This window comes from Furipterus horrens, unplaced genomic scaffold, assembly GCF_987537825.1.
Source record: "Furipterus horrens unplaced genomic scaffold, mFurHor1.1.pri manual_scaffold_3, whole genome shotgun sequence".
Classification (NCBI taxonomy): domain Eukaryota; kingdom Metazoa; phylum Chordata; class Mammalia; order Chiroptera; family Furipteridae; genus Furipterus; species Furipterus horrens.
In genome coordinates, this window is record NW_028327173.1 from 84,816,803 (window position 1) to 84,829,727 (window position 12,925).

Sequence of the window (12,925 nt, forward strand, 5' to 3'; positions counted from 1 at the left end):
GAAATAGCCAACCTAACAGATGCAGAATTCAAAACAGCGGTGATAAAGATGCTCACAAGCTTGATAGATATGCTTGAGTATGGCAAACGCAGAAGGGAAGAAATGAAGGCTATGCTAAGTGAAATGAAGGAAAATCCATATAAAACCAATGGTGAAGGGAAGGAAACCGGGGTTCAAGTCAATGATTTGGAACATAAGAAAGAAAAAAAGGCAACCAGTACAGAATGAAACAAGAACTAAAAAATTGAGGAGAGGCTTAGGAACTTCTGGGACAACTTTAAACGTGCCAACACATCCGAATAATAGGAGTGCCAAAAGGAGAAGAGGAAGAGCAAGAAACTTATTTGAAAAAACAATGAAAGAAAACTTCCTTAATTTGTCGAAGGAAATAGACATAGAAGACCAGGAAGCACTGAGAGTCCCAAGCAAGCTAGACCCAGAGGACCACACCAAGACCCATCATAATTAAAGATAAGGAGACAATCTTAAACACAGCAAGAGAAAGGAAGAGAGTTACCTACAAAGGAGTTCCCACAAGACTATCAGCTGACTTCTCAAAAGAAACTGTACAGACAAGAAGGGGTAAAAAAATGATTTTGCTTTACTGTATATTAGACAATAAAGTGATAGTAATTAACACATTGTGATATTAACCCATGCACAAACAAAACAGGAGAGCACGAAACCCATACATTCAGAGAAAATTAATATGAAACAGAGATAAGGGAGAAGCTATTCAATAAATGTATCAGGGACAAAGGGTTATTCTTTTGATATTTTTTAAAAAAGATATTATAACCCTAACTCACATATTTTTAAAAATCAACTCCAGATGAATTTTTAATGTGAGTGTGAAAGAGTTTTAGAAGGAAACAGAAAAAATTATGTTAAGACCTTGTGGTAAGAAAGAGTTTCTTAAGACAAAAGTTTCCAAGAAAAAAATACTAATCATAAAAGGAAAACATTAATAGGTTGACAATATTAAAATCAAGAATTTCTGTTTACTAACAGGCACTTTAAAGAGAGAAAAAAATTAAGCCCAAAACTAAAACACATTAAGTGTATAAAAGGTTATTATCAAAAATATATTAAGATTTTAAAAAGATACCAGTAAGCATTTCAAGAAGTGTAAATGAAGACATGTTTGTCATTATTAGTATTCAGGAAAAAATAAATCAAGAGCAGAACAAAATAATATTTTTATACCCATTCAACTAGAACAAAAAATCAAAAGACAGACAATACCAAGTACTGAATAGCACACAATAAATTCTAAGACACTGATGATGAAAATGTAAACTTTCCAAAAAAACTTTTTGGAAACCAATTTAGCACCATCTTATGAAGCTGAATTGAATATCTACATCACTAGGATACAAGAATATTCATAGCTGCATTGTTTGTGACAGCAAAGATGTAGAACTAACTCAAATCTATCAACAAGAACATGAAGGAACAAATCATTTCACTCACAGAAGTATTATTCAGCAGTGAAAGGAAACAGCTATTTAATACATCTAACAACATGCATGAATCTTAGAAACAATGTTGAGTGAAAAAGCTGTCACAATTATATAATTTTATTCAAGCTCAAACTCAGCCAAAATTAAAAAGTATATTGTTTAAGAACACATAATTAATTTTAAGAAGCACTAAAATTATGAACACTAAGTTGAGGACAGTGAATACCTCTACAGAGCAGATAGTGGGTTACAATCATGATGAGCAGCAGGTTTATACAACAGTATTAGCAACATGCCAATTGCTAGAATCAAAGATTATTGCCATGTTATTCTTTGCTTTATAATTCCATACCTTACCTATATTAATTTATATTTAAAATATTATATAAAATTGAAGACAAAGTATTAAAATTAAAGCTTATTCAAGAGATAAAAAGTTCTAATCTATTTCTTTCTTCCAAGTTTGTCTTACAAATATTCTTCCATTACTGCATCTATAGCATTCACTATTTTAAAGTCTGCACAATAATTTCAGAAATAGTGTCAAGCACAATGGATATTAAGAACAAGTAAACAGCACTATAAGGAAGAATATAATGACAGTATCAAGAACTGTGTGAATGGTTGCATGCTACACTTTCCCCCAAATTGATTAAAATCAAAATAAATCAAATTAAAGTCATCTGATTTTCATTCATAAGCATAAAAGAATAAAGTACATTAACACAATTTAGTACGTTTCCTTATACTGTTGGCGTGTAACAGACAAAAGAAGTTTCTATGACATCATATTACAAACAGATTAATCTTTCCTTAAAATATTAAAAAACAGGCAAGGTATCTATTTTAATCTATCAATGAGCAAGGTTTTTTTGTTTTGTTTTTTTTCCACATGAGCTTACCACTATGTTAAGTGTTTCTGAAGATAAATTAGTTACTTGCCCTAATGGTTACAAAAAAGGAGAGGAGACAAAACCTTAAATAAGTTCAGGACCACAGTGTGTACAATGGAGACAAAACCTTAGAACTGTCTGTGAGCACTGTAGAAAAAAAAAGTCAGATGTAGAAAAAAGTCAAACTTGTAGAAAGAAAAGCATGTGGTAAAAACAGTGAGAAAGTGGTCCACCCTAGATGAATTATTTTAATCAATAAAAACAACAATAAATTTTTTAAGTATATTCTTCAAAGGAAGAAATAAACTTCCTTTAATAAAGTGGATGGCTCAGCAAGCAAACAGCTGAGAAATCACAACACCTTTATTACTACAAGATTTCATCTCATGTTGTGTCTTAATTATACTGAAGAGAAGAACTTTTATTTTTAACTTGCCCAGAACGTGTATGTAAAAATGAAGGCCAAACAGTAATTCTAAACAGTGAACTGCATAGAACAATGCTCATTCGGTATTCATCCTAGGTCTTAAATAAGTGTAGCCTGCCAAATGTAGCACACTAGATTATTCTAAACCTAATTAACCATTTTCTTTTTCTGGAAACTTGGTTTCATTTCCTCCTTCCTATCAGGCATTTAGTTCACTGTTCTTAAAAACTCTGCCACAGGGGTGAAAAAGAAGGAAAAGGCAAGCATATATTTATTTCGCTACTTGAAGCAGCTCTAAACCATTACTAGATGAGAAAAAAGCTATAAAAAACAGATTTTAAAATCTGTCATAGCCTGAGTATCTTAAATGCAACCTACAGCAACGTGGAGAAGGGATCTTCGGTCAATCTCTCAAAGAGACAGCATGGCTTTGGTGACTCCTCTGCTCTTTCTAGACCTGCTTTTCTGCAAGAACGTCATTAAAGGGTCATGCTTGAAATGGACCTTCCATGGAGTTCATCGAAGAGGAGTATCAGGGGAGAGGACAAAGGAGGAGGAGGGCACTTCTTTAAGGTTGCTGCCCATCACAGCATAACTATTCATACCAACTCGAATCTTGGTATGGAAGTTATGCAGCGTGGTCCACAGGCTGGAGAACCTGAACAGGCACAACTTATACTCCCTAAAAACAACAGTTAGGAACCTAACTAGATTTAAAAGATATTTAAGAAAAAGAAAAAAATTTTTCAACTGAAATCCTATGTGGCTAATTTACTGTTAAAATATTTCACTGTAATTAGAAGATATAACAGAAACAAAGGAATTATAAATCAAGAAATATAAATGCTATAAAGAAAACTATATTGTTTTAACCAATTTTACTTATTAACAAGATAATGCTGGAACACTATTGATCCCGCTGTCTTCCCCTCCCCACGGACCACCAGCACAAATAATCAGTATGTTTTCCATCATGGAAACCTAATTTGCCTTTAAACTTCTTATATTTTATATGAAATTATACCAATTGTAACTAGCAAAAGGACACAAAGACATTTAAATAAAAGTTTATTATCTTTCTCTGCCCTTTCTCACAACATTATACAGATATCTGTATATAACCCTTTCCAACTTTATCAAATTCTATATATGGCTGTGTCTGCATGTGTGTATGTATGCTTTTGATTGAACAAAAAAGACTACATCATATTTTACATGGTATATTACAATTTCATTCTTCTCATTTAGCAAATTATCAGTCAACTGAAATAATTAACATTTAAAAATATATAATATCCCAACATATAAATTTACTATAATTTATTCAACTACTCCTCCACTGACTAGCATTTAGGTTATCTTCATTATCTTAGGTTTTTGCCATTTCAAAAATATCGTCGTCGTCGGCAGCCGTCCGTCTCGAGAAACGATGGTGTAGCTTCTTAAGAGTCTATCTGCACCACCGAGAATGGTTGTGCAGTCCGACTCGGGAGTGACACGGTATCTGTCTCCTCCCGTGTTAAATCAACATCTTGCGAGGACGCTGGAGTGTCCTCTCCAGTGAAGCTGAAGCTACAGAGCCTGGGCAGGGTGATATGGAGGGTCTGCTGTTGCCCATGCAGCAGACCCCGCCTCTCTTCGCAGCTGAAGGATCCAAGGGAAAGATGGAGTCAATACAGCTTGGCTTCAGGTGCGCCGCAGGAGTTGCCGGTGTTGACTACAACGTCAAACCGCCTTAGGGACTCCGGCTCCGGATTTTCTGTCGGGGTTTACTCCCTTAGCCTTTCCCCTGAAGAGGTATGCCGCAAGGCAGCGGAGGTTTTTTGGAATCAGAGTTTTCCTTCTCTGATTTCAAAAATATACTGCATCACATAAACATACATACACACAGCCACAGCATCCATTATACTGGTTCTATTATTGCTATCAGACAGTTTCATAAACAGTTTTTCAAAAGAGCTGCAACATCTTCATTCCTGGGCACTTTCACTCCTACAACAATCACACTCCCATCAGCAATATATTAATATGTGGGAAACAATTATAAAATATGCTATGTAACTAAAACATTTCATAAAGCAAAGTCCATATATTTTTAGATATCAATTAAAGTGACTTTTAATTGTCATTTGCTTATGCTGATAGTTTTAGTAAAGGCTATAATTATATCTTTATAGGAATCTCTGCAAGAATAAAGTTTATATTAGGGTTAATTTTAATTTACCTTTTTTTGACCCTTCTGCCCCATTAAGTTCTTTTTGTGCTTCTTCAATTTTGTCTAAGAAAAACAAGAAAATGTATAAATTAGCTCATCATATATTACAAGTAAGAATACAGTAAAACAAACATACTTCCTATAAACAATTCCTGACACATAGTAATAAATATTTGTTGAATTATTTATCAAGCAAATATATATAAACTGTTAAAGTAATAATATATTCCCTTTTAAAATTATACTGCATTAAAGGGATACCATATAAAACTGATGACTACATTCATGAGAAACTCCAAGCCAAAACCTCCCATCTACGCCACTCCAGAAGTCCTGTTCTATAGAAACTGAGAGGAGAAAGGTTTATTGGTATTTAAAAAGAAAACTAAGGGCTACAGAACTGTCATATATACACGAAGTTTTGAAAGATTATGTGTAACCCAGAAGCAATAACTAACAAAGACTTTGGAGGGCTGCGTAAGGAAAGGGAGGCAATTGTGGGCCAAGCCTGTAGTCTTTTTATGTGAGGCTTTGGGCATTTTATAAATTAGCACATTCTACTTTGGTAACAATTAATTTAAATTTTATAGGGATACACATATTTGATGATTATGACAGTAACCAAATCCAAGTTTAAATACAGTGGTCTATGTGCTAATTATAATGGTAAAAGTTATAAAATTCCCACGGTACTATTTTGTACTTAGTACAAATCATTATATAATATTTTAGATAGTCCATGGAAGTATCATTTAAGTGCTTTCATAATATTGGTACTTCAGCCAGGTATGCCTTCTGGCATACACAATCAGCTGCCAAAATGATCTCTGATGAAAAACCTTTATACCACTACTAGCCATGGAAGATGTAACCTCCAAAATCACATCTTTCACCAAATAGATAAAAAGCACAGATCCCACAAAGGCTCTTTAAACTCTGGTCTACCTGCCTCTTCCCCATTTATTTTTGTCGAAAAGCCAGGAATTCAGAGGACCTTTAATTTACTGATAAAAATTCTTTCAATTGTATATTGATGCACCCAGTGTGCCAAATAAAGTCGGAGGGGCAGCAGCAGGATGAATAAGCAAGTTTGAAATATTAAGACACTACACATCAGCAAGGTCAAAATTAACTAGAATTTCATCCTGACAAATGCATTCCCCACAGCAGTGTCTTATTTGCCTCCTGCTAAGTATCAGATCCAGAATAAGATTTATAAAGAGACTTCCAGTCAAGATGGCAGCAGAGGTAAACATGGCTTGCCTCCTGGCACAACCACATCAAAATTACAACTAAACTAAAGAACATTCATCATTCAGAATTATCAGAAATTGAGCTGAATGGAAGTACTACAACTACAGAATTAAAGAAGAAACCACACTGACACTGGTAGGAGGGGTGGGGTCGGAATGAGCTGGTCCCATGGTTAAAAATAGAGAGAGAGATCTCAGGAGCAAGGGGTCTCAGCCCAGGGTTCCAGTGCCAGGAAAATAAAACTCCATAACTTCTGGCTGTAAAAACCAGTGGGAATTGAATCTGTGGAATACAAACTTTTAGAGTCCCAGGCAGTTCCTCTAAAAGGACCCACAGACTTACTCAGACTTACTCCCTTTGAGCTCCAGCACAAGGGCAGCAAATTGAAAGGCATCAGAGACATATGGAAAGGAACTGAAGTGTCCAGCACACAGTTGAGAGCTGGTAGGCAGCTTTCTCTCAGATAGAAGTGCTGGCAGAAGCCACTGCTCCTTTTCTGAGTCCTCCCCCTATAGAGCCACAGAGCCAGCAAGCAGGCACCATATCTGAGACTCCATCAACCTGGGTCACACCATTTGTCCCATTCTGGTGATTCCCAGAGGTCCTGTCCCACCCAACTTTCAAGCCCACCCAAGCTGTTCCCAGCAGCTTTTCCATACGAATGAGCTTGTGTTGGCTTCTGCTTCAGGTTTTCCTAAATTATCTCAAACAAGTAGCATCTGGCATCAGTGAGCCCAGTATCTCTTGCTAAATGACCCTAGGCCTGGCACTAACAGCAGCCAGCCTTGGTTCACAGCTTGACGTTGCCTGGGCACCTCCAAGCCCAGCACAAGTAGCAGACACCTGCAGATGGCGGCTGACGTCAGACGTGCCAACAGCAATCAAGGCTCAACTGTAACAGGAGGGTATAGACAGCCCATAGAGAGGGTGCACCTCAAGTACTCAGCTTAGGTAATAGGGGAGGCTGTGTCACTGGACCTTACAGGGCACCTACTACATTAAGCCACTCTAGCAAGTCTGGAAGAAATAGTATCTCTACCTAATACATAGAAACAAACACAGGGAGGCTGCCAAAACAAGGAAACAAAGAAAGATGGCCTAAATGAAAGAACAGATCAAAACTCCAGAAAAAGAACTAAACAAAATGGAGAAAAGCAATCTATCAGATGCAGAATTCAAAACACTGGTTATAAGGATGCTCAAGGAGCTTAGCGAGGACCTCAACAGCATAAAACAGATCCAGTCAGAAATGAAGGATACACTAATTAAAATAAACAGTAATTTAAAGAAAATCAACAGTAGAGTGGATGGAGCTGAGAATCATATCAGAGATTTGAAACATAAGGAAACAAAAAACAACCAATCAGAACAGCAAGAAGAAAAAAGAATCCAAAACAATGAGAATAGTGTAAGCAGCCTCTGGGATAACTTCAAGCATACCAACATTTGCATCATAGGGGTGCCAGAAGGAGAAGAAAAAGAGTAAGAAATTGAAAATCGATTTGAAAAAATGATGAAAGAAAACTTCCCTAACTTGGTGAAAGAAATACAAATACAAGTCCAGGAAGCACAAAGAATTCCAAACAAGATGGACCCACCAAAGATGGACCAAAAGAGGACTACACCAGGACACATCATAATTAAAACACCAAAGGTTAAAGATAGAAAATCTTAAAAGCAGCAAAAGAAAAGATGAGTTACCTACAGCAGAGTTCCCATAAGAATGTCAGCTGATTTCTCAAAAGAAACTTTGCAGGCTCGAAGGGATCGAGAAGAAATACTTAAAGTCATGAAAAGCAGGGACCTACAGCCAAGACTGCTCTACCCAGCAAAGCTATCATTTAGACACAAAGCACAAATAAAGAGCTTCCCAGACAAAGAAAAGTTAAAGGAGTTAATCACCACCAAACCAGCATTATATGAAATACTAAAGGTCTTCTTTAAAAAGATAAAAAATATGAACAATAAAATGGCAATAAATACATATTTTATCAACAATTGAATCTAAAAATCAAAATAAACAAGCACAACAGAAACAGAATCATAGGTACAGAGAATATTTTGATGGTTGTCAGATGGGAGGGGGGTCAGGAGGATGGGTGAAAAAGTGAAGGGATGAAGAAGTACAAATGGGTAGTTACAGAATAGTCATGGGAATGTAAAGTACAGCATAAGGAATAGAGAAGCCAAAGAACATGTATGCACAACCCAGGGACATGGAAAATGGTGAGGGGATTGCCTGAGGGAATGGGGAGGATGGGTAAAGGGGGACAACAGGGAAAAGTTGGGACAACTGTAATAGCATAAACAATAAAATATAATTTAAATGAAAGATTTATGAATAGAGCCCTGGCTGGATAGCTCAGTTGGAGCATCATCCTGTAAACCAAATGGCTGAGGATTTATTCCCAGTCAGGGCACATATCTAGTTTGTGGTTTGATTGCCATTTCAGGAGCATACAAGAGGCAGCCAATCAATGTCTCTGTCTGTCTCTGTCTCTCTCTCTCTCTATCTACCTCTCCCCCCATTTCTCTCTCTTCTAAAAAGATCAATAAACACATCCTCAGGTAAGGAATTTTTTAAAAAGATTTATGAATAGAGACATCTTTGGGAATAATAAAATCTTTCTTGTTTACATACTTTATTTCTCATGAAATGAGTGAAATTGAAAACAGTACTTAAAAAACTTATTAAAGACTTCCGGCCAAGATGGAGGCTTAGACGGACACGCTCGGTCTCCCTCTACAACTAGAGAGGAATACAACTACTTCAAAACAAAAGATAACTAGAAATTCCAGAAAATAAAGCTACACAGAAGCCCAACGTATGAAGTTATAAACCAGCGGCGCCCTTTGGGCAGGTAGGACGAGCGAAAGGGGGCGGTGCTGTTTGCGGTCGCACCAGGGACAGCGGCAGGGAGGACAATCCCGGCTGCAGTCAACCCCGGCGGCTCGCGACCCCAACACTGGGAGAAGCAGCCACCACATCGCCTTGAACAGTGAGGCCCAGGGGGGCGGGAGGATGGATCCCGGTCTCCTAGCTGAATAACTGTGTGAATCCATCTTGGACCCCCGCCCCCAAAGAAAGCGCCACAGTGCTGCGAAATAGGTCGCGGACAGGCGCCGATCGCTGGCTTCTGACGACAAAGCACCACGGCACAGCAAGAAAGGCTGCCGAACGGCGCCGGTCGCTGGGTCGTGACGAGTACACAGGCACTGCCCCCTATAGCCGGCCCAAGAAAACAAAACACATCTGTCAAAATGAGGCAGACAACTATAGAAGTCCCAGTGGCACAGCTCACCAGGCAACAGATGAGGAATCTGACAGATGAACAAATAAGAAACCTGTCAGAGGCTCAGTTCAGGGCCATTGTTATCAGGTGGCTTACAGAATTCACAAAAGATCTGGAAAAAGATGAGAAAGAAGCGAAAAACACTCATAACGAAAGGAACAAAACCACATACGAGACAGATTGTGAGGAAAAAAAATCCAGAGTTCATCTCAACAAACCAGAATATAGAGAAGGAACGGGAAGCAACGATGAGAGGATCAGAAACCTCTGGGACAGCTATAAAAGGCCCAATATAAGAATCGTTGGTTTGCCAGAGAACGAAGAAGACGAACTAGAACTTGAAAAATTGAGTGAAAATATAATAAAGGAGAACTTCCCAAACTTGGGGAAGGAAATAGACTTACAGGTCCAGGAAGCACAGAGAATTCCAAAAAAACTGGACCCAGGGAGAACCACTCCAAGACACATTATAATCAAAATGTCAAAAATTAAAGATAAAGAGAGAATCTTAAAAGCAGCAAGAGAGAAGAAAAGAATCATGTACAAAGGGGTCCCAATTAGACTATCAGCTGACTTCTCAAGGGAGACCCTGCAGGCAAGAAGGAACTGGCAAGAAATATTCAAAGTAATGAAAATCCAAAACCTACAACCACGAATACTCTATCCAGCGAAATTGTCATTCAGAATAGAAGGGCAGAGAAAGTGTTTCCAGGACAAAATAAAACTGAAAGAGTTCATTAGATCCAAACCACTGTTATATGAGATGTTAAAGGGACTGGTTTAGAAAAAGGAGGATCAAAACTATGAAATCTAAAATGAAAACTGCATCACAAGAAACAACAGAAACTAGGGAATTGAAACAAAGGCGAACTAAACAGGCAACGAGAGTGGAAAAAGAACTATAGGTACGGGGAACATATTGGGGGGAGGTCAACAGGGAGGGGGAACGGGGAGAGGGAGGGAGATGATATAGGAATTAAGGATCATGGTAGGAGGGAATGGAATAGACAGAGAGAGGTTGAGAAGAACTATATGCACAACTAATGGACATGGTCTAAAAGGGGGGGACAATTGGAGGGAGGGGGACCACAAAGTGGAGGGGAGCAGAGTGAAGGGAAATTGGGACAAATGTAATATTATAATCAATAAAACACATTAAAAAAAAAAAAGAATAATATAGGAAAGGGTGAAGCCAAAGAACTTATAGGCACAACCCATGAACATGAACTAAAGGGGGTGGGATGGCTGGAGGGAAGGGGGGTAGTGGGCAGAGGAGAGCAAAGGGAAAAGAAATTGGGACAACTGTAACAGTATAATCAATAAAATATACTTAAAAAAAAAAACTTATTAAATGCATAAAGTAGATCCTGTATTCAGTAATACTGTTACTCCAAAGAAAAAAATAGCAAATGCATGGATGAAATTTATATTAATATAAGTAACAAAAGGACAAGGCCCACTTTTTAAAAATACAATACACTAAGTACACTGGAGACATTCAGTACATAAATACATCACATAACTTAAATACATAGTCCTTAAGAAACATAGAAGAGAAAATCACTATTATTTCTATGTCAATAGTTTGTCCGAACTTAAGAACTGTAATATATGCATATATATTATATATCGTCACAGTAGTACGTAATAACTGTGTTTAAGGGTTTATGTATACATACTTTTGAATTACATAATAAAAGTTTTTACTAACAGAATCAATGTGGCTCAAAGCAACAAAAAAATCACAAAAACACATTTAAAGAATAGCCGCTATTTATTTAGTATACTGAGGTTTGGTCACCTTCTGTTTGTACTTTAATATAACAAATTTTTACAAAAATAACCAAAAAATCTAGTCTTTATTTTTAAATTTTTCAACTAATGTGTCTTTTTCTCATCCTAGCTGGTGTGGCTCAGTGGATTGAGCACCCACCTACAACCATAAGGTCCCTGGTTAGATTTCCTAAGAGGGCACATGCCTGGGTTGCAGGCTAGGTCCCAGGTTGGGGGCTTGCAAGAGGCAACTGGTTGATGTCTCTCTCCATCAATCCACTTCAATGTTTTCACCTGGAGTTCCAGTTCAATAGGCAACACAGTCTTCCACTAGAGAGCTTGGAAACAGCTATTATTATAAGCTTTGCTTCAATTTTAATAAAAGTCCTTTTTATATTTAACCTTTGCTTTATTATTCTCCTGGTAAAATATAAGGTTTTCAAAACTGCAGTTTAAATAGTTATTTATTATATGCTTCTAACTGGTTTACACAGGCAATTTACTAATATTTAAAAGCAATATTTACCATTTTTTCACTATGACCCAGAGCAAGAAATATTTTACATTCTAACCAATTACATGTGCTTACATATGTGCATACACAATTCAAAAGCAAACCTACCCACACTTGACTTTCTGTCCTTTCCTATTAAAAATGAAAAATGCTGCCTTGCCTAACTACATCGATTTTGCAATCCACTGCTGAATTGTAAACCTGCAGACTGAAACTCACTAATATAAGAAACAGTTCTCAACAAATCTAATTTTTACATTTTGTTTTTCCCTATTCCATTACCAAACCAAGGGTAACACAACAATATATCTCATCACAAGTGTTGACAGCAGGTTGGGTGAGGGGTGGCATGTTGTTTAGATGGGATCTCAGATTCTAAAACATCTCCTTCATGTCCTCCTCAATGTCACTGTTTTCTCAGGTAACAATTTCACAGAACTACACACTTACAAATAAAGAGTTCCTCTGCTGCTGTTGCCTAACAATAAAAATAAATATATATGCAAAATGGACACTCCTATCATGTTAGTAAATCTAAATTAAAAGCATTCTTACTGTAATGAGCTTTTACTTATTTAAATTAAGAAGTTAATATTCTAATTAATCAATTTTTACTAAATGTAGTTGGCACTGTCACCTGGAAAAGACCCCAGAAACACATGAATTGGATCCATAATTTTCCCTAAGATACAGAGGGACCCATGGCTGAAAGAGTGACAGACTAGCAGAGGGTACTAATATTATAGGTTATATTTTGATTCTGCAACTATTAGGAATGCATACAGTTCTTTTTTCCTCCAATAAAGCACAGAAACTATTTGTTAAGGTAAAGACTATGAACAATCTTGTATAATGCCTTACATATTTTAAAACTTTTGTATGTACAAAACAGTGCCAAAATATTTTTTCACCATCCATAAATAATTATAAAGAAAAAAGATAAACTTGTGAAACATAATCTGACCACTGAGCAAAAAAAAAGTGCTACAGCCCTTAAGAAACAACTTGTCTTTGGGATTTCTGAGAAGACAACCAGTTAATTTTTATAAAATTGTTTAACAAAGCAGTAAAAATAAAGCAGTCTTTAAATGGT

The 12,925-nt window shown here is 36.8% G+C and overlaps 1 protein-coding gene across 1 annotated transcript in view; it reads right to left on the reverse strand.

Annotated features, from left to right (window-relative positions):
* Positions 1–12,925, reverse strand: part of HIVEP1 (HIVEP zinc finger 1) — a 157,388-nt gene that overhangs the window by 72,402 nt on the left and 72,061 nt on the right. The window contains exon 2 of the mRNA XM_090269812.1: positions 5,008–5,061. Within this exon, the coding sequence (XP_090125938.1) occupies positions 5,008–5,061 (54 nt within the window). The remainder of the gene's footprint in view (positions 1–5,007; positions 5,062–12,925) is intronic.